The 20,828-nt window shown below is 41.9% G+C and overlaps 1 protein-coding gene across 12 annotated transcripts in view; it reads right to left on the bottom strand.

Moving 5' to 3' along the window:
• Positions 1-18,620: 18,620 nt before the first annotated feature.
• Positions 18,621-20,828, bottom strand: part of SRRM1 (serine and arginine repetitive matrix 1) — an 87,936-nt gene continuing 85,728 nt past the window's right edge. For 11 of the 12 annotated variants that reach the window (XM_068268962.1, XM_068268970.1, XM_068268972.1 and 8 more), the window contains 2 exons: positions 19,718-19,885; positions 18,621-19,411 (listed from right to left, as the gene is read on the bottom strand). In XM_068268962.1, the coding sequence (XP_068125063.1) occupies positions 19,307-19,411; positions 19,718-19,885 (273 nt within the window). In that variant the 3' untranslated portion in view covers positions 18,621-19,306. The remainder of the gene's footprint in view (positions 19,412-19,717; positions 19,886-20,828) is intronic. The other variant, XM_068268967.1, reaches the window with a different exon arrangement.

Raw genomic sequence — 20,828 nt, 5'->3', positions numbered from 1 at the left:
TATAGACGTGTATATAGCGCCAAGCACACAAATAACTATACTGTGTTCTTTTTAATTTCTCTACCTGAAAGTTAAAAATCAGGTATGCGAGTGACAGTTTTTTGTCTGGAGGTTGGGTTATAGCGTAACCCTCACTGATAAGGAATTACAGCCATAAAATACTTTCCTGGCAAAAAAAATGGCTTCTGAGAGCAGGAAAGAGATAAAAAGGGTCAACAGTTCATAGATTTTAGCGCTGGCATGTTTCAATCGGTGTCATTGAGCAGAGACAAAGAAACAGTAAAAACTTAAAAAGCAGATTTAAAAATAAAAAACTGTAGACAATGGCTAGGTTAGACAATGGCTCCTTGGCTATCACTAGAAACTGGTATGAAATCATTGGAGCCATTGTCAGACCCAACACTGATGCAGTTGGTTCTTGAATCCTCCTGGTGCGCAACAATGACCAGCTTCATGTGGTAACAATATGCAGGCAGATCCTTGAAAATGACGCCTTCGATAGGACATATCAAATGCATCATGGAGTCTCAAATGCACATTCAGAATACCCAAATGTCATTTTTTTAAATCAACCTTTTTCTCTTCTCACTGGCTCTTTGATAGCTTCTAATTACAAAACCTTTTGTGGTGATATATTGGGGTGCTGATGATGTTAGGGAATACAGGAACATATTTCTGTCATTTTTCTGTCTACTATGTCTGCTAAAAGCTAGTCTGGCTCTTGAAGGTGCCACCTGGCCCCAGGAAACGGTTAATGGGAGCCTGTATGTACATGTAAATTCTGTATGTAAATGTACATTACCTCTGCCCTCATTGTCCAGCAGGGGAAGAGGTGTCTACTGCTAATTAGCTGCCAATTGAGGAAGAATAGGCTGGTCGGCCTGGCTTCTGAACTCTAGAGTCAGCCACTGTCCCATTATACAAAGCAAGACTACCAGAGTCTTGGGGACAGGAGAAGTTGACACCTGAAGGTTTGAAATGTACATGACAGCCGGCTGGAAGGGGTTGGAAATCTCTGCAGACTTTAAAAACGGAGACAGGAAAACTTTGATGCTAGGAAATAATGTTGAGGAAGCCCTTTGATGTCTGTTAGGATTCAATCTTACCTGTTGAATTCTGCAACCTTCAAAAAGCTAAAACAGGAACCCTTTAAAGTTCGCATATCACAGGAAGACTAGGACAAGCGTTCGGTGATGTCACAAATGGGGAAATTGCATTAGTTCCTGGGGGCTGGACATTAAATGCCCCAGGGGACACTTCAGACTATTTAAAGAGAACCCGAGGTGGGTTTGAAGAATATTATCTGCATACAGAGGCTGGATCTGCCTATACAGCCCAGCCTCTGTTGCTATCCCAAACCACCCTAAGGTCCCCCTGCACTCTGCAATCCCTCATAAATCACAGCCACGCTGCTGACAAACAGCTTGTCAGAGCTGGCTGTGTTTATCTCTATAGTGTCAGTCTTCTGCTCTCCCCGCCTCCTGCAGAACTCCAGTCCCCGCCTGCATCCCTTCCCTCCCTGCTGATTGGAGGGAAGGGACGGGGGCAGGGACCGGAGCTGTGCAGGAGGCGGGGGAGCAGCTGAGACTGACACTACAGATGTAAACACAGCCTCACAGCATGGCTGTGATTTATGAGGAATTGCAGAGTGCAGGGGGACCTTAGTGGGGTTTGGGATAGCAACAGAGGCTGGGCTGTATAGGCAGATCCAGCCTCTGTATGCAGATAACATTCTTTAAACACACCTCGGGTTCTCTTTAAGTTGGTCCAGGACAGTCACAGGTATCTTCTCCTGGAGGTAGCGCATAGCTAGGGATGATCGACTCCTGGTCGAAAAAACGGCATCCACCCGTCAAACAACGTTCTAACCTAAGCTGGTAACGTTCTTTTTTTCCCCCGTTTATTTTTGCGCAAATATCCTTGTGTGTATTTTTGTAACTTTTACTTTGTACTTTTTTACTTTGTTTTTGTACATCTGTTGTATATATTAAGTTCTGCATTGTTCCATGATTTTTCTTGAATATTAAATTGTTATTTAAATAAGTTTGACTTCTGCTGTACTAAACTAACACTCATAGCCTAGAAGAGACTGAAGTGCAACTGTGTATAAATCCATGCCTAATTGTACGTTTGAGCAACCCTACCGTATGAGATTGTAATTGCATTATGTGTGGGGGCGTTTGTCATATGTTGGCCTAAAGCGCGCAGCTGACCCAACGTATGAAAACGCCAGTGCGAGTAGCTTGACAGCAGAGTGACTAACAGTATCGTTCGGAACGACTGTTAGTGGTTTTGCTTCACTACAGTGTAAGATTGCAACTGTGCGTGTGTGTGCGTGGCGTTCCCGTATTCGGCCTAAAGCGCAAAGCTGACCCGAATACGAAAATGCGGATTGCGTGCTGAGCACTCGACAGCCGAGTGGACGTGTCTAGCAAACCGCTAGTGGTGGCAGTAAGAAGCTTTTTAGGGGTCACAGCCTTGTTTGTAGCTTGAATAAGGCTGTTCCCCGCTTGATCTGGTCAAACCCGCAGTTGGGAACTGTATACGCAGGCGTGCCGCTGGCCGGTTCCTGACACCTTTCACGTAAGTGTAAAAAGCGGTTCCCAAGACACCCTAAAGGGTTTACAGGCTCATCCATCAGATGAAGTCAGATATGAGCTTGACAGAACCAATTTAAAGGATAGAGTGGGGACCGCTCGGCCCCGATCTCAACAGAGAATCTGACACTTAGCCCTGCTGTCCTAGCTTCAAAGATCCCTTATCTGATCTGGTAACCCCCAGCTGAGTTCTTCAACTAGAACTGACCTGATGTAACCCTTAAATGTCTATGATAATCCATGGACCTCTGTATTTGTAATATTTCTGGTGTTACAAAGATACCAGGTCCTTCAAATTCGCAGAGTGTGTTGGACTTCATGTGACACTGGTTCTGAGAGATTTACAACCATCTGGATCTTCCAGTACCAGTGCTACAAAGGGTGGAAGTAAAAAATGGTGTTATGAGTCACACATGGTCCATGTTTAGTATCAGAAGATTCATAAAAGTATTCTGATTGTGAATATGCATTCTGTTTCTTGATGTGACCTTTGGGCACAGAGAAAGCGGGCAAAACAGGAAATGGGCCAAAATCTCTCCCTGTCTAAGGGGGCACTGCCCCTATTCAAATTTCTCAAGGCTGGACTTGTACGTGTCATTACCCTTCCTATCTACAGTGAGGTTTAAAACCCCAATGACACTGGGCCTGGCTGTCCAAAGTCTAATTGCTAAAATCTGACGTCGAGTTAACATCAACCAGCAGCCAGCTGGACACTGGCAAAATCACTTGGATTATTTCTCACAAAGGCTTGGCAATCGGCCATCTTGAACTTTCTCAAAAGACTTGCGATTGCCGCATGGACTACCAAACATGGTATTTGAAATGTATATTAAGACATTCTCTTTCATCTCTCCCCTTTTTCTATCAAACCAACCTGTTCTGCCGGACAGGTATATTTATCTGTGGGTTAAAGTATACTATGTGAATGTAGTTTTAAAATAAAATTAACGATTTTATCGTTCAGTCTTGTGCCTGTTCTGGTCATCTGATTGTCGCTACAAAGGATCTACCCTCTGAGGGGTTATTCTACCGCATTGTTTTATTATTTTCTTATAAAGTGCCGTTTACTAGTTAGGTTGTAAATAACAGTTTTCTTCCTTCTAGGAATAGCTGCTAACGGGAGTCTCTCTCCTCCCTAACACGAGAGAGTGGTGGAAGTGAAATTACCAGATTTCCAATGTGAAATCGATATTTTTACTTTACCGATTGTAGATGTATGGGCACCTCCAACCAATCTTAACCGTTTACTACGCACACAGTGAATCTGCCTCCAGAAGTCTCTAGTGCATGAGAACTGCATGGCAACAGTGGCCTAGTAATACGGGATTGGTGAGTGATTGTCACATTACATATTGTCGACAGCATTGCGACCAATCTTTAGCGTCAGCCTGTTCACCGTACTTCCAACCGTGACTATTCCCCGATTAGTAACGGGAGCAGATTAGACAGGATTGGCACACTGTCACATTACTACCTTCTGACGATCCAGCAACCGGTCTTTTAACGTCATTTAGACCGGGATCGCGGGGCTAGATTGCACACAAATCTAAAAAGCAGCACACAGCAAGAAGTCTAGTATATGCCTAGCACCTCTGCGCCAAAGGCGCTAGGCATATACTAGACTTCTTGCTGTGTGATATTCCTCTTATTGCCTCAGGAAGCGGGAATATACCTGCGAAACATGTTGCCTGTTATATTTGGAGTATGTAAATACATTTTTCTTGCTGATAATCGGCAGCTTTGTGTCTGTTTGGGGATGGTAGATCCCCCACTGCCTCTCTAACAATTTTAGCATATTTTATCCTTTTGGCGCCTCTGTTCACATTCTACAAAGTGCAGAGAGGAGAATGCAATACAATACAATTGCCTGTGGTTAAAAAGAAATGAAAATCTTCATGGGATAGAAAATGAACCCACTCTTTATAAAGCTTATTCTACAAGCAGCCACAATGCCTATAATCAGTTCGAAGAAGATATGGGTATTAAAATGAAAGTTAAAATGTGAGTGTGATCTGCGTCAGGGAAATTTGGACACCACCATAGGCGCTCTTATTAAAATAAGGGGATATCGGCTATGGCGAAAGCTTACTCACGTGGGAGGGAGAAGAGACCAATAGTAAAATATGAAATACCTCATGGCCATATTTTTACTTTGTGTGTGTATTGCATCAAACAACTCAAAAGAAGGAATTTACCTAAAGGAAACCTAAACTAAAAAAAGATATGGATGTTTCCTTTTAAACAATACCAGTTCTGCTGATCTCTTTGGCTGCAGTGGTGGCTAAAACACACACCTGAACAAGCATGCAGCTAATCCAGTCAGACTTCAGTCAGAGCACCTGATCTGCATGCTTGTTGAGGGGCTGTAGCTAAAAGTATTAGAGGCACAGGATCAGCAAGAGAGTCAGGGAACTGGTATTTTAAAAGGAAAAACCCATATTCTTCTCAGTTTAGGTTCCCTTTAAACAAAAAAGTTTTCAAGAAAGCAGATACAGTATGTCATCTACATAACAACACTATTATAAATTTGAATATACAGTCATGTCAGCAAACAACATGATAAGAACATATTTAAAGTTTGCCATCTTGCCAAGGAACTGAGCCTGTTAAAACAAAGCAATCACTGAGCCATTCCCTGTAAGTAAGGGCAAACATTTTTGACCATGATGTTGGTCCTTCTACACTGGGCCTAGGTCCAGGCAAGTCTTCCTAAGGTTCAGATAAATTGCATTCTTTCATCTTCTTTCATCTTGATGACGTAGTTGTGCAGCACGCATGCATTTTTGACTACAGCAATAGCATTAGAAGGTTTTAAGTTTATTGCTGTATGATATATACCCCATTTGTTGGCTATTATGCGGAATGGGCATTTGACAACACGTCAGGCCCTACACAGTCTGATTGAAAATCCTCTCACTAAAAAACCCACACAGCATATGTGGGCCCCAACATGCCCATATGGGATAACCCTATGTTTCTACCAGGAAAAGAATCCTCCAACTCACTGAAAAAGCTCACTCCAGGCCTCACGCTTAAAAAAGTATGGCAAAACGGAAAACTAGCCCCCTTTGGGGACCTTGTTGAGGCCCAACATATGTCCCCTCGTATTCTATTTGAATATAGGCAACTAGTACATTTTCTGCAGAAGAATGTAGATACTGACCTCTCCTGTAGAGACCTCACAGATGTAGAAGACCTCTGTTTTGAACACCCTCCGCTAGAACATAGAATCTCTTGCTCATACTCGATGGTATTTCCATATCTCTGTGACAAGACTCTCAAATTTATGCTGGAGTGGAATTCTAAGCTCAATGGAGATCTCTCGGAGTCTGAGTGGACTAAATGCTTTCTTTTTGCACATAAATCTTCCATTTTTAATCAGGGCCGAGGAGAATGCTTATAAAATTATTTCTAACTGGTATAGAACAACAGTAAGACTTCACAGCTTCAACCCTGCTATCCCAGATTTATGTTGGCGATGCGGTACGGCAGTCGGAGATATGATCCATATATGGCATACATGTACTTAAACTTACCCATTTCTGGGAAACAATTTGTAAAATTATAGAAAGTATAAGCGAGATTAAGGTACCCAATGAGCCACTTTCCCTGTTGCTCCTTAAAATAGACTGCCCCATCAGAGCCTACAAAAGATCTATAGTTCGTCATATCCTGGCAGCAGCTAAATTAACCATCCCCAAATTTTGGAAAAACCACTCAGGCCCCGACGATCAAAGATTGGTTGCAGGAACTCTCAGCTTTGAAACATACAGATTTATTGATCCACTTAGCCTCAGATAGGGAGGAGAAATATAAACTGATATGGAGGAGGTGGGAGGTGTTTATTCTTTCCGAGGAGGGGAAACTTTTACTTGAATCCGAAGTCTAATTCCTGTTGGGGATGTTTCGGGGAATAACGGATATGCCTGTAGTGCCTCTGGGGGGGTGGGGGGGTCTTAGGAGCCCTCTTTTTCCCCTCTTCTTTCACTTATGCCTCTCTTCTTTTTTCTCTCTTTTTGTTTTTGTCTTCTTTCCTCTTTATGTTATGGTGTCAAACATGGATTTATTAGACAGAAGAGCATAACGGGCAGCACAATTATTACTATTGACCATAACTCACCTAGATCCATGATGAAGGATGAATCATTATTATGTATAATAGTACAAACTGTATTCTTGCTTTTTTATAAGCTTGCAGGGTCTTAGACCCATACTTTGTTATATTGCATTATGTTCGGATAGTATGGTAAGGCCATGTTGGCCACTGTTCGCTCTTACTTTTGTTTTGTATGTTTCTATCTCTTTAAAAATTTTGAATAAACATTTATGATATTCAAAAAAAACCAAACACACACAGATTGACTGAAACATGTCTATATATACTGGTGAGCTTTATTTTTTTCAAACCATTAACCAATCATTTCCACTGAAATCAAACACCGAAAAAAAAAACACCATTGCAGCAAACAGAACACACAACTGCTGTATTTTTCTCTAGTCCAATCGAAATCTTTGCCACACTGATAGAATTCAAACAGCATCAAAATCAAACACACTACTTTTTCGAGCGCATTCAAAACGCATAGAAATTGAATCGGAACGCATAGGGGGGAAAAGTAGCTAAAAACCACAATCACATCGCAAACCAGTCGCTTTGCACTTTTTGTGATTGCAAGTGGAAAAGGAGCCTAAGGGCTAGTTCACAGTGCTGTTACAGAACCATCCCCTCAAGAACTACCAGGCACAGGAGCCCCTCCCCCCCAGCAGAAGGACCGTTAGGCCAGCCCTCCTGTGGCACTCTAGTCCCTTGGACAGTATAACTCCCTAGCTGCCCACTCTGATCTTCCTAGAACCACTGGGCAATACAGTACTGCCCCACACACTAGTTTAGAGGCTTATGCTTGCCCCCTGTATTCTAAATGTACATTCCTCATTATTTGCTTGTCTCAGTAGTATATCTCCATGCTTGTCAATGCTATGTCTGTCATATGTTTATTGCTGTTGCTATGTAATCCACAAATAATGCCAGGCACGACAATCATTGTACTGAACAAATAAAGGTGATTCTGAACAGTGGCATAACTACAATTAATGCCCACCCTCCCCCAGCAAAACTTTGATGAGGGCCCTCCAATGTTCACACCGCTTCCCTTGACGCCCTTCATGGGCCTTGGACCCATCTCACAAGGATCATAAAACAAGTGTGGCAATCATGATCTTCACACCCATAAGTGTAGCCACGAAAACACCTGATCTGGAAGATGGACCTCTGGATAAGAGGATGGAAAGGTTGGTAGTTGGCACCACCCACAGCTCAGGGCCCGCTGTGGTTGCAGGTGCAGCTACGCTCGAGTTACGCCCGTTTCTGAAGTCAACTCTTTGCCCATACAATTCTATGGGGCTGTTCACAGCATTGTAACAGATAGCGTTATTCTAACTCTCTGCATGCAGGATCTGTATTAAAGTCTATGTCCAGTCTCCTCTGCAGTTCACACATCACAATGCGTACGTTATGCAACGAACCACTGTGTACCTAGCCTAAGTCTCTTGAAAAATACTGCCTGTTTGGAACACAATTGTTCCATAAATATTCACAAGAAAATGACTTTGCCAAAACTAATACAAAGCACTGAGTTTCCTACTGTTTTCTCTAACTGCAGGGTATTAACAATATGGCACTTTGAAGCAAGGCTGGATAATCACTTTCAGCCTAACATCACATTCAGACACACATTTCTCATAGCATTTTCTTGTTGTATAATCATTTACACTGTATGAAATCCATTCTTCAAAAATGAATACATCAGCCATACTTTTTTTTCTTTCTAAATGTTCACTTTCTTGTTGTTATATAAGAAACTGTCATTTTAACGCAGCATCTGCTCTGTACTAAGTAAAGCAGCTGTAAGGAAACACTGGCTGAAACTTTCCACTGTGTCTATAACTAGCACATTTTCAGCACAGCCCTATTCAGAGAGAATAAACACATTAAATAAGAGTTGCAAAGGATCCAAAGTGCACTTTTGGATCGAGTGATGTGTCTATTTAAAGCAATTTATAGGCCACCATGTTGCTGTTGTAAGGATCTTACGCCCAAGGTACCGATATAGTAATAGCCCTAAGCAGGAAAATAGAAAAGGAAAAGAAATGCTTTTTATCGAACTAGATTTCCCACTTTAATTATATGTGAGCGCTGCAATATATTTTAGTACTTTTGGAATTTCAACCTTTGCACTTGAAGTAAAAAATATTTATTAAGAAACATATTGCATAACATAAAAAGCAAAGCTGCTCATACATTTTTTCATGGGATCTCCTGCTTTAACCTTTTCAGCTCGCGGGTATTTTTCACCTTATGGATGAGAGGAATTTTCACATTTCAGCGCTCCTCCCATTCATTCCCCAATAACTTTATCACTACTTGTCACAACAAAATTACCTATACCTTGTTTTTTAGGCCACCAGTTAGGCTTTCTTTCTTACATTATGCTAAGAATTATTTTATTCTAAATGCATTATAATGGGAATAATAAGAAAAAAATGAAAAAATTCAGTTTTCAGCCATTATAGTTTTAAAATCATTCATGCTACCATAATTAAAAGCCACACATTTTATTTGGCCATTTGTCCCAGTTATTGCAACGTTAAAAATTATATCCCTAGTGTAATGTATGGTGACAATATTTTATTTGGAAATAAAGGTGCATTTTTTCAGTTTTACATCCATCACTAATTTTTATCCCACTATTTAATAATTATATGCCCTCTTGACATAGATATCCCCCCCTCCTTAAAGTGAGTAGATGTATTTTATTATTTGGCCACAAGATGTCCTCGCTGAGCAAAAATACTATTAGCGTACTTTGTATGCTATATAGGATACAATGTGTTGTACATTGTAACTAGGGAAGTGACTCAGGCTTCCATTGGAAGCCTGCGATCACAGTGCCGACGGGGAGATTAATGAATGGGAACAAAGTTCCCATTCATAAATTTAACAATCGGGCGGCGGGAATCGGTAGAAATCACGGCGGGACATAGCGCGGTGGCTATTTAAGAATAAACACTATTTTTAAACAAAAACTGTGTTTATTCTCGGGGGACATGTTCGGATTGGCACAGGGGATTCTCGTCCGCGCTGCATAAATGGTTAAAGAGAACCCAAGGTGAGAGCGATACGGAGGCTGCCATATTTATTTCCTTGCAAACAATGCCAGTTGCCTGACAGCCCTGTTCAGCTTCTGGCATAAGTAGGGTCTGATTCAAAACCCTGGAACAAGCATATGGCTAATCCAGTAAAACCTGAGTTCGCGTATCTGATCTGCTGCATGCTTGGTTCAGGGTCTATGGCTAAAAGTAGTAAAGCCACAGGACCAGGAGGACTGCCAGGCAATGTGCATTGTTTAAAAGGAAATAAATATGGCAGCCTCCATATCCCTCTCACCTCGGATTTCCTTTAAGCCTGGTACACACTTAATTATAATTTGCCGATCACTGACCACTTTTACCTCCTCTATGTGGTATGAGGGTCAACAGATCTTGAATACTATGAGCAGATTGCATAGTGAAACCTCATGCTACATGAAGGTGGTAAAATTGGCAAGTCATTGGCCAATCAAAATTGGATGTGTACCATGCTTTACTGTCCCTTTCCCCATCTCTCTCTGCTCAGTCTCATTAGTAACAACGTGGTAGTGAGTACATACTCCTTTCCTATCTCGGTTACTGTCCGTATACAGTATATAATTTCAACAACTACATCATTGGGTTAGCATCTTGAAACAATGACATCCGTTCTGCGTTCTATTTTTTATTTTTGAAGAGAACCAGAGATGAAATAAATAATAGATTTATACATACCTGGGGCTTCCTCCAGCCCCATCAGCCTGGATCACTCCCACGCCGCTGTCCTCCGCCCGCCAGTACCGGGTCCCAGCATTTCGGCCAGTCGACGCAGGTGCAGTGCGCTCCCTTCGTACTGCACAGGCGCATGCATACAACTGGTCGCATCCGGCGGAAGTGATGGGACCCGGTACTGTCGATAGAGGCAGCGGAGAAGTGCGGCATGGGAGCGATCCAGGTTTATGGGGCTGGAGGAAGCCCCAGGTATGTATAACATCTTTTTCAAATTTTGCAGGTTGTCTTCTTCTCTGGTTCCCTTTAAGCATTTTCCAGTTAATTGCTCTATGAAGCAGGCTTGTTGAAAGCATTCACTTTAGAAGCAAAAACCTCTGGTTTCCAGTTTCTCTTCCTAGAGGTTACACATCTGCAGGTGTTCAGAATACTTGTGGAATTCACTATGGCTTCATCCATTCTCATTAGGGAGGAACTCACAAGCCAAGGAATCTACCTCTAACTTTCAGCTTGTTACATCATATATCTACTGAATAATATTCCAAATCCCAGTATGAAACAGTTTACTTAGGAAAACATTTCTGTGATGTTTGTTTCATTCAGCAGAAGAATAAAGAGCATTAATAACATTTTCAGTAAATCTGTGAAACAGACACTTTTTCATCAAAGGAAAATTTCAAAGAGCTTAGAAAGAATGGACCATGAATCCTGTCTAGTTGTTCTACCAAAGAAAAAAATGTGGTGAAAGAGACCTCTAATGTGTTACAGCCACCATCAGAATGGAAAATACTGACTTATCTGTTAGTGACTGTAAGGAATGAATGACACATTTTTGCAAGAGAAGTTTAGCATATTCTGAATGGATGCCAGCATTTTTCTTTAAAAATCAATTTTATGTTGCTATATTTAGTACATTGAGACAATGACAAACAAACTCATTTTTAAGTGGAAGATCTCTTGGATCAGGGTAGTTGACAGGTTCCCAGCATGCACTAATTTTCTGACTGCTTACGCTGCACTAAGGCTAGCAGGGCTCCGGAGCATGGAACTGGCTGTATGGAAAGGAGCTGGAGTGGTGCTTGTGTGAGCTTTCACTGCTGGAATGGAGGAGAAATCAGAATGGAGCTGAAATTCCACAGCTGGTTTCTCTCAAGGCTCCATAATGTAAGCATCATACATTTAAATATATACCTATGTAAAATTAATTTCAAATCCATCATAAAAAAATGGAAGAAAGAAAAGTTGTGGCTGTTACAACCGCAATAGCCCACTTTGCCTAGCCTTAGTAAAAAGCACTAGGAATTACTTGTCACTTACACTAGGTAGTACACATTTGAGATGTGACGAGTTTTGGCCAAGATCATCTTCTCATTGGGGATTCTCAGTATTTCCTTTATTCTTTACAAAAGCACTCCCTGGGAAGGATTTAGAGAGAGATGCAGGCCAGCCGGCCTACTCAATGCACACTTCTTTGGCAGTAAATGGAGTACCTGACATTCAGCAAATGCTTCTGAAAATAAAAGAAAACCCTGAAAATTCCCCATAAGGCGTTGAATAGGACCAAAACCAGTTAGATTTTTTACTTCAACATAAAAAAGTTGTTTTTAGTCATATTGCTGGATAATTTCTCATGTATTTGCAGAACAGACTTAATTACCCTTAGTTAGGGAACACACTTAGCAGAATAAAATGCGTTTTCCACTATGTGCTATGGGGAAAACTCCTGCTATTCGGTTGTGTGTTCCCTGCCTATCACCTTAAAGCTTCTTTTCAGTATACCGCCTGGGCTAGCATTGGTCCAGTGAACTTGGACCAAGACCGTGGATCAAGATTTTAAAAGACCCGAGGATTACAACTGGGACATGCAATTAACACGTTATATTAATGTCTGTCTTATAAAGTTATAATCACTTGACGGGTCTATTTCCTCTAGCTCAATCCCCGTGGCTGCCGGCTTCTGGTATATAGCCCTGCCCACTTTCAGAAGAATACCATGGCCTTTCTCTATCCGAATTAGAGAAAGTGCCAGGGAAGCGCCACAGCATTTCTCTGAAAGCGGGTGGCGCTACAAGGGAAGGCAGGAAGTGAATTACAGGAAAATGACCCGGCAAGTGATTATAACTTTATCTGAGAAGAGGATCCATAGAATGTTTATTTTATACTAAATAGTCTCATCACGTTACGACCGCCTAACGCCCATTGGCGGCCACAAGGTGGCTTCACCAGGTCTGCCGAACAAATTGTGCATCCTTGCTTGAGTGACGGAGCTCAGCTCCTTTAACAGTCTGCCAGTGGCAGCTGCCGCTAGCAGACTGAAAGGAAAAGGCCATCTCTTTTCGTTGTACAGCTCTGTGATCTACTGCAGCGCTGTACTAGGTACAGCCCTGTCACTTGGCTGTTCCCTGGAGGGAAAAGAATAAGGATCGCTCTCATAGGAAAGACGGTCTCAATGATTGGATCTCAGGGGGGAGAAAGGGGGGGGGGGTGGGAAACACAGCCTGCAGCAGCAATCAGTGCCCACCAACAGAAATCTCTGTTGGTGGGCAGAACAGGGGAACAGATTTGTTTGGGTGGCAAGTTGTAAGGCCCTGCAGCACACAGTTAAAGCTGAAGTGGCTTGAATTGTAAAAAATAGCCTGATTACTAGGGGGGTGTAAGCCTGTGGTCCTTCAGTGGTTAAAGGATACCAGCGCCCAAATGAATATGAAAAACGGAGGAAGCAGGCCTGTATGGTGAGCTGTCCTGATGCTCACCACTCCGTTCTCCATTCTGCCCCCTCCGCTGCCTGTAATTAATTGCCCTTAGGTACCCTCTTTCGGTCGGCCGGGCATCAGGGCGCCTGCTTTGGCCCGGCTGTGCGCGTTCTAAAGTACACAACCACATCCGGGAGCGCTCTGTGCAGTTCCCATTCATTAATCTCTGTCCCCGTATGAATGGTCGCAGGCATCAAAGAGGTGGCGTGATCAATTGTTTACTTCTGACATAACACGTCGACGTATTACTTCCTAATTAGCGTACTATACCTATCCAGTAGGAAGTGATGCGCAAGGACATCTTGTGGCCAAATAGTAACATTACACCTGCACACACACATACAAAAAAACAACAACTCACAAATACAGCTTAACCTCCTGGGCAATACAATATCGCCAGGGGGCGGCGCAACACATTATTTTTTTTAATCATGTAGCTAGCCTAGCGCTAGCTACATGATAGCCACTGTGCAGCGGCATCCCCCCACCCCCTCCGATCGCCTCAGGCGATCAGAGCAAACAGGAAATACCGTTCAAAACGGGATTTCCGGTTTGGCTGCCCCCCGTCGTGACATCAGAGGGAGTCCAGATCCACCCCTCATGACTGAATAAGGCCTCAGGTTTGAGATATATAGTGGAAGGTAGGTTGTATGATTTTGATGTGGATTTATCATATGTACCTTCCAGAAATAACGAAGGCATGACACACTATGTATAAAGGTAGTGTATGACTGTAGAACAATCTAATGCTTTCCACAGGCGTAACACCATGACATACAATATGTATAACTAAGTAGAAAGCAAAGCAGCAATTAGGGGTTTCAACTTCAAGTCTATGATGCAGTGGAGCCATCTTGTGGTCTGCTTGATAAGCAGGCTGAGAGTATTACATTTTCCACAGTATAGGTTCATGTGCCATAAAGGGTTATCTATGACAAATCCACTGGTTATGCTTGATTTTTTTTTCTTGTTTACAATCAAAAGTTTTCATAAGAATGCAAAGAGCAATAATTAAATTTAAACAATATAAATGTTACTTATTTTAAGGGACAAATCTAGGCTGTGTTAAATATATGTATCTTAGCAATTTCAGCTATTGTAATTTAGCTATGAATACAGTTTGCCATTCCTTAAAATATTTGTAGGAGGTATTTGTCTGCCATGCTGCAAATGTAAAAAGGCTGTACACTAATTGACGAGAGGTTGGTAAACAGGCACATTGCTAGGGTAATCCATCTATGCTGAGGTGATCTGGATTTCGTTCTCACCCCCACTGTCGTAATTCATCAGGCAGAGCTATTTACCTGCTCTGGCCACTTAGCCTCAGTCTCTGAGTCATCTTCTGTTCTTGGCTTCTCCCTCGGTCCTCACTTGTCAGGTTGCAGATTGGAATAAGTTTTAAATGGATCAGTTTTTCAATATGTTGAGCTTTTGCAGCATAGGTTTCCAGTCCGTTTAAACAGGTCAAAAATGTGTTCTTCCCTCCTGTGTGTTTATATTGGAAAAAGAGGTCCGCAGAGATGAGGCTGAGGAGAGGGAGCAGGCATTCTGCTTTGTGTGCAAACGTTCTCTGTGCATAGGGAGATCCATTTTTGGTGTTGCCTTTAATTGCCTCCGCGGGTATCCGGGCTCAGTGAAAATCTGCACTAGAGACTTTAAGAGCTTTTGCTAATGCAATGCTATGGGGGATTTTTACAAAGTCACATCGTTCCAGTGTGAACACCCACATAGGATAACATTAGCAAGAGCTTTTAAAATCACAAAGCTCTTGTAGTGTGAACAAGCCCTTAGTGTCTGAGAAAGATTGTTTTTCCCCACATGAGAAAATTGTATTTGGATGTGAATGAGCTTACATTGGTTGTAAGTTCTAGTCAATAGGGATGTTTAACCACTTCCCAACTGAGGGTTTTTACCCCTTGACCACCAGAGCAATTTTTACCTTTCAGCGCTCCTTCCATTCATTCCTCTATAACTTTATCATTACTTATCACAATGAAATGAACTAGATCTTGTTTTTTTCGCCACCAATTAGGCTTTCTTTAGGTGGGACATTATGCCAATAATTATTTTATTCTAAATGTGTTTTAATGGGAAAAATAGGAAAAAATGTGGGGAAAAAATGTATTTTTCAGTTTTCTGCCTTTATAGTTTTTAAATAATGCATGCTACTGTAAGTAAAACCCATGAAATGTATTTGCCCATTTGTCCCGGTTATAATACCGTTTAAATTATGTCCCTATCACAATGTTTGGCGCCAATATTTTAATTGGAAATAAAAGGTGCATTTTTTTCAGTTTTGCGTCCATCCCTAATTACAAGCCCTTAGTTTATAAAGTAACAGTGTTATACCCTCTTGACATAAATATTTAAAAAGTTCAGTCCCTAAGGTAACTATTTATGTATTTTTTTTATTGTAATTTTTTTTTTATTATAAAAAATAAAAATATTGGGGAGTGTGGGAGGTAAGGAGTTATTTTTTTTGTGTAAAACTAATTTATTTGTATGTGAAAAATGCTTTAGGGTGTAGTTTTACTATTTTGCCACAAGATGGCAACAGTAACTTCAGTAACTTCCGGACGCTTGCAGGAAGTACTAGGAGGCTGGGAAAGTTTTTTTTTTTTTTCACGATCACGCTGCTTATCGGAGAAGCAGCGGATCATTGTGGGGCTTAGATCAACGAACGGGAATGGATTTTCCCATTCATTGATCTCCGGGCAAGCGGCCGGCGGCGTGTTTACGAGCGGGAGTGCGACTGAAGTGAGAGGTATATGGAGGCTGCCAACTGGTTTTGTTTAAAAGGAGATAAATATGGCTGCCTACATATACCTCTCACTTTAGTTATCCTTAAACCATATGTCGCAAGTACTGTACCACATTTGTCCAAAGCCGTACTAAGCCTAAAATTAAGCCAAGAGCAGGTCTGCTACTAAGCAGCTCACCATCACTATTTGTAGCAAGTTGTACAGCCTCATCATACACACACTGCCATCACTGTCTAGTTTCAGCAGGTCCTAACCTCACTAGAGTAACCTGCTTTATGCTTTTTTTTTTTCGTCAATTGTAAGCTCTGTACACATGCTAGTACACAAGACAGTAAAAGACATCAATTATCATCCATGTAGACCCATCAGTTCGGACAATAATCAGTGTTAACTGTTCGTAACACATGATGGCAAACAATCGACCCATTAAAATTCTAAATCTCACACATCCAGGTCCTTATGTTCGTTATTCCAGTAATCATCCAATCAGGAGACAGTCAAATGGGTGCCATCTTTCACTTGTCGCTAAACGCCGGGCATTGCTTGCTTTCCAACGACTGCAGGCTAGCTAGGGTGTGTACTTTAGGTTAGCTCTTGTTTACCTTTGTTTATTTTGTAATTGCAATTCAGAGTAATGAAGAGTAACTAGGAGGGGGTACCAGCTACTCATTTACTGTAAACACAGAGCTGATACCTAGGCCCTCCGTACCTTCTCTCTGCTGTCGTTCCCACAACCTTCCCATTGTACCTAAATTATAAAACTTAATGAGCTCTGAGAAATGGTTTCTTATTGCACGTAGAGCAGCAAAGCAACAAATACTTCTCAAACACACTGGAAATGTTCAATGCTTCACTATATACTAAGGAGAGCTTTAGCGTTGGACACAAAGCTCTTCTGTCAAAGCACTGGAAGGAAGTGATCAGGTGATCTGCTTTGTCTTGGAAGAAACACATGGTCTACTGCCATTAGGTCCTGGATGTTACTAGACAAAAACTTAAAATCTGCAACTTTTATTTTTTAAAAAAACACTAAATAAAATGTAATTATAAAAATAAGGGTGAAGTAAAAAGAAACTGCCAACTTCTTGACCCTGGCTTTCCTGCTTCCAGTATTGACTTCATATCATTAATTGATTATGCCTCTTCCAGGTAGTGGGTTTGTATGTGCATTGTGAAAATATTGTGGTCCACCTGAGGAAGGGCTTTGCTTGAAACGTGCAGTGAGCTCACATCTTGCAAAATTACAGCAAATTACTAGAACTCTGCAGAGTGCTGTCTCTATTTCTCTGTACTGTGACTAACGTCTATAATTACTTACCCACGGTACTATAGTCCTGGAGATCCGGGTGGTTCCAGACAGGAATCTGTGGCACCAAAAGCTGTTAAGTGCATTAGCTGGGGTTCATTGGATGCTCAGTCTTCACTAAGGCTGGTACAGATTTTAAAAATCTGTGGCCTGCAACGATTGTGTTTCTTATTCCGCACAGGTGTCCTCATGTCTTATAAAACCTAACCCTGCTCAGGGAGAAGCAACTGGCCCTGTTGAATCTTTTTGTGCAATTGCTATTGTATTCCCAGAGACCACCTGCTTCATGCCTATCCAAATATGGATTGCCTTGCAGACTGGTACCTGAGACAGTCATCACAGAGTGGAGAGAACAATGCACTCAGGAATCACTTGGCCATCAGGGTGCACAAATTCCAGTTCTTTAGGCAATGTTGGGCAATCACTGTGCACACACTCGATACTCACCCATTGCAGTCTTTATCATTCACCCCAGGCGAGCTTAATCCAGTATGTGTATATAGCTTTACTCCAAGCACATCTGTGTTTCCATGTAGATTAATATTCCCACATATCATAAACACTCAATCAGAAATGTGAAGAGGTTACTCTGTCTCCTTGCGGAACACTTGTTTGAGAAGCATGTTTCCTGTACATGTGTTGAACTTGTATACTCAAGCTGAATTCCAACTTTTAAGGTTGTCCATTTGCGTTTCCCAAGACTGACACGTTTCAGGGCCCGTTTCCACTTGTGTGGTGCGAATTAGTCGCGTAAAACGCAAAAACGAATTTGCACGCAGATGCGAATTTTACTGCAAATTCGCAGGCATTTTCCCATATGTTAATGAGTATGCAAATTTAACCAAGTCATTGCCTCCCGTATGTGCTTTTACATTGATTTTATGCTAAAACGCCCGCAAATTCGCGGTAAAATTCGCATACGAAAACGCATGCAAATTTCCTATTAAATACATTGTATGCAAATCGCACACCGCAAGGCACTAGTGATTTGAAAAGCTCTTGCTAGTGCAATGCTATGGGGGATTTTTACAAATCACATTGCTCCAGTGAGAACACACACATAGGATAACATTAGCAAGAGTTTTTAAAATCTCAAAGCGCTTAGAAAAAGTCTTATAGTGTGAACCAGCCCTAAGTGAGGGTAGTAATCCCTAATTCGGACGTGGACATAAATAGCAACATGACAGAAGGCATATTCCATGTTTATTCTAACCAGAACTAACAAAACAGATTTTACTGGAATTGAACTGTTAACAGCTGAACTTCTACCACTTCAATGTTAAATAAGTGGCACGTCTACATAAGTGGGAACAGATTTAGTGTAGCAGAAACTGAGTCAAGACCCCAACCCTTAAAAAAAAACTTTAATACATAATAATGAAATTCCAGTGTTCCAAGTTGTTTTTTAAATCAAAAAAGAATCCACAACACTGTGGTGAAAAGGACAGATGATGAATACAACAGACCAGAGGTAAACTTGTTCAACTTGCTTTTGTAGCCTCATACAAAAAGGTATATAGAACAACACAGCGGTATTACACTACAGTTGCTGCAGAATGGTAACCCCCCAATGCACCGACTTTCTGCACGGGCTGCCTTCTTCACAACCATTACCAGTCAGTATGCCCTTCACAGAATGGTTATGAAAATAAAACAACTATCTGTACAATTTATTTTATCTGGGAAGTACATGGCAGGACAATGGAAGGTGTTAAAGGCATACTGTAAGAAAAAAGCAAATTAGAATTTCATTCCTGACAGTACAGGAATGAGTTAATATAGTAAAGGGCTAAAGATTGGACACTTGAACTGCAGATCTCACAGATGCAGCTGCCAAAATTAAGTCATTGTGTGGATTATTAACTGGAATTACATATCAAAACTTCAACCTAGTATCAATTGGAATACACTAAATCTTCTTGCCTTAAGCCATTTGAAAAATGGGAGGGAAAAAAGTGACAAAAACAAAAAACAAACCAAAAAAAAAAAAAAAATTATAAAATTTACACGGTGAAAATTGAAAATTGACCACCACTAGGATTGAGGGGACACCTGCGCTTTTCTCATTGAACGCAGAGCCTTCTCTCGTAAATGCTTCTCCAAATCGTCAAGATTTCCTTCACCATCACTCTCGGTTACCTGGTGAGGGGGGAAATGTAAGGATTTTTGTTTAGGGTGGTACACGCCCTGTATTAGCAGAATTTTTATTACACTGCAGCAGAAGACAGAAAAGGAGGCAGAACAGTGATTTGCTACCGAAACTTGATAATGGGGCTCCCTTTGCTTCCCACCCATAGAACTGAACTTTAAGGGACAGCGTGTGCCGATATGCAGACGCAGCCTTAGAGTTTAGAAATTTGAGGAAATGCAAGTTTCGGGAGCTGGATGGGTTCTTAATGGAAGTGGACAAAATGCCGAGGCTTAGCAAATATGCGCCTGCCTCACCTTCTTTGCTTCAGTGTCTGCATCGGGTTCACCTGGCTCTGGAGATGCAGCAGCTGCCGCTTTTTCTTTCTTGTGTTTTTTGTGCTTCTTGTGCTTCTTCTCCTTCTTGTGTTTCTTGTCCTTTTTCTTCTTTTTCTTTTTTCCTCCACCCACATCCTGGTCAGAAGTCTACAAGAAAACGGAGTTTATAAAATACATGCCCTCAGAAAATTTCTGTCAAAGATTACCTAGATAAGCCCTTAAGTCATTATGCAATCAAGGGTTGTTTATTTGCCCATTTGCTTTCTTTTGCTAAAACAAAGCGAAAGTCTAAATATTGTCCAATGCTGGCCTAAAAGTGTGGTTATGTAGCAAAAAAATTGTAGGCCTAACTGGCTGGTTAGTAAATTAGTAATAAACATTGTTGCAGTCATGCATGTACCAACACTGACATCCTGCTTGCAAAATACAAAGGCCAATCTCCCTATTTGTATAATGAGTTTAAAAACACTTTTTCATCAGATTTAGGGACATTTAAAGAGACTCTGAAGCGAGAATAAATCTCGCTTCAGAGCTCATAGTTAGCAGGGGCATGTGTGCCCCTGCTAAAACGCCGCTATCCCGCCGCATAACGGGGGTCCCTTTACCCCCAAATCCCCTCGGTGCAGCGGGGATCTCTTCCTGGTTGGGGCAGGGCTAACCGCCGCAGCCCTGCCCCACGCGCGTCTGTCAGCGCATATCTCCGCCTCTCCCCCGCCCCTCTCAATCTTCCTTCACTGAGAGGGGCGGGGGAGAGGCGGCGATGCGCCACTGATAGAAACGACTGGAGGCAGGGATGCAGCCGTTAGCCCTGCCTCCAGGAACGACCAAATTTGCGTCCATCAGTATATTAACAAAGATACGCATTGCCACATATCTATGCATTGCAGGCCGCAACAACGCTAATTGCAGTAGGGAATGCGTCCAATAATACGCATGGCGGCCGGCCGACTGGCGAGTCGTCAAAAACGAAACTAAGTGACAGCGGAGGACCGGAGGATTGCAGAGTGGCTCCGAGGGCAGAGGACTGCTGCAGGGGGCTGATAATAGCCCCAGGTAAGTGAAACTCTTTACCCCCCCGTTCAGTTAAGGT

The sequence above is a fragment of the Hyperolius riggenbachi genome, chromosome 2, assembly GCF_040937935.1.
Source record: "Hyperolius riggenbachi isolate aHypRig1 chromosome 2, aHypRig1.pri, whole genome shotgun sequence".
Taxonomy (NCBI): domain Eukaryota; kingdom Metazoa; phylum Chordata; class Amphibia; order Anura; family Hyperoliidae; genus Hyperolius; species Hyperolius riggenbachi.
The sequence above is the reverse complement of the archived record's forward strand: the minus strand, read 5'-3'. Positions and strand labels throughout refer to the sequence as shown.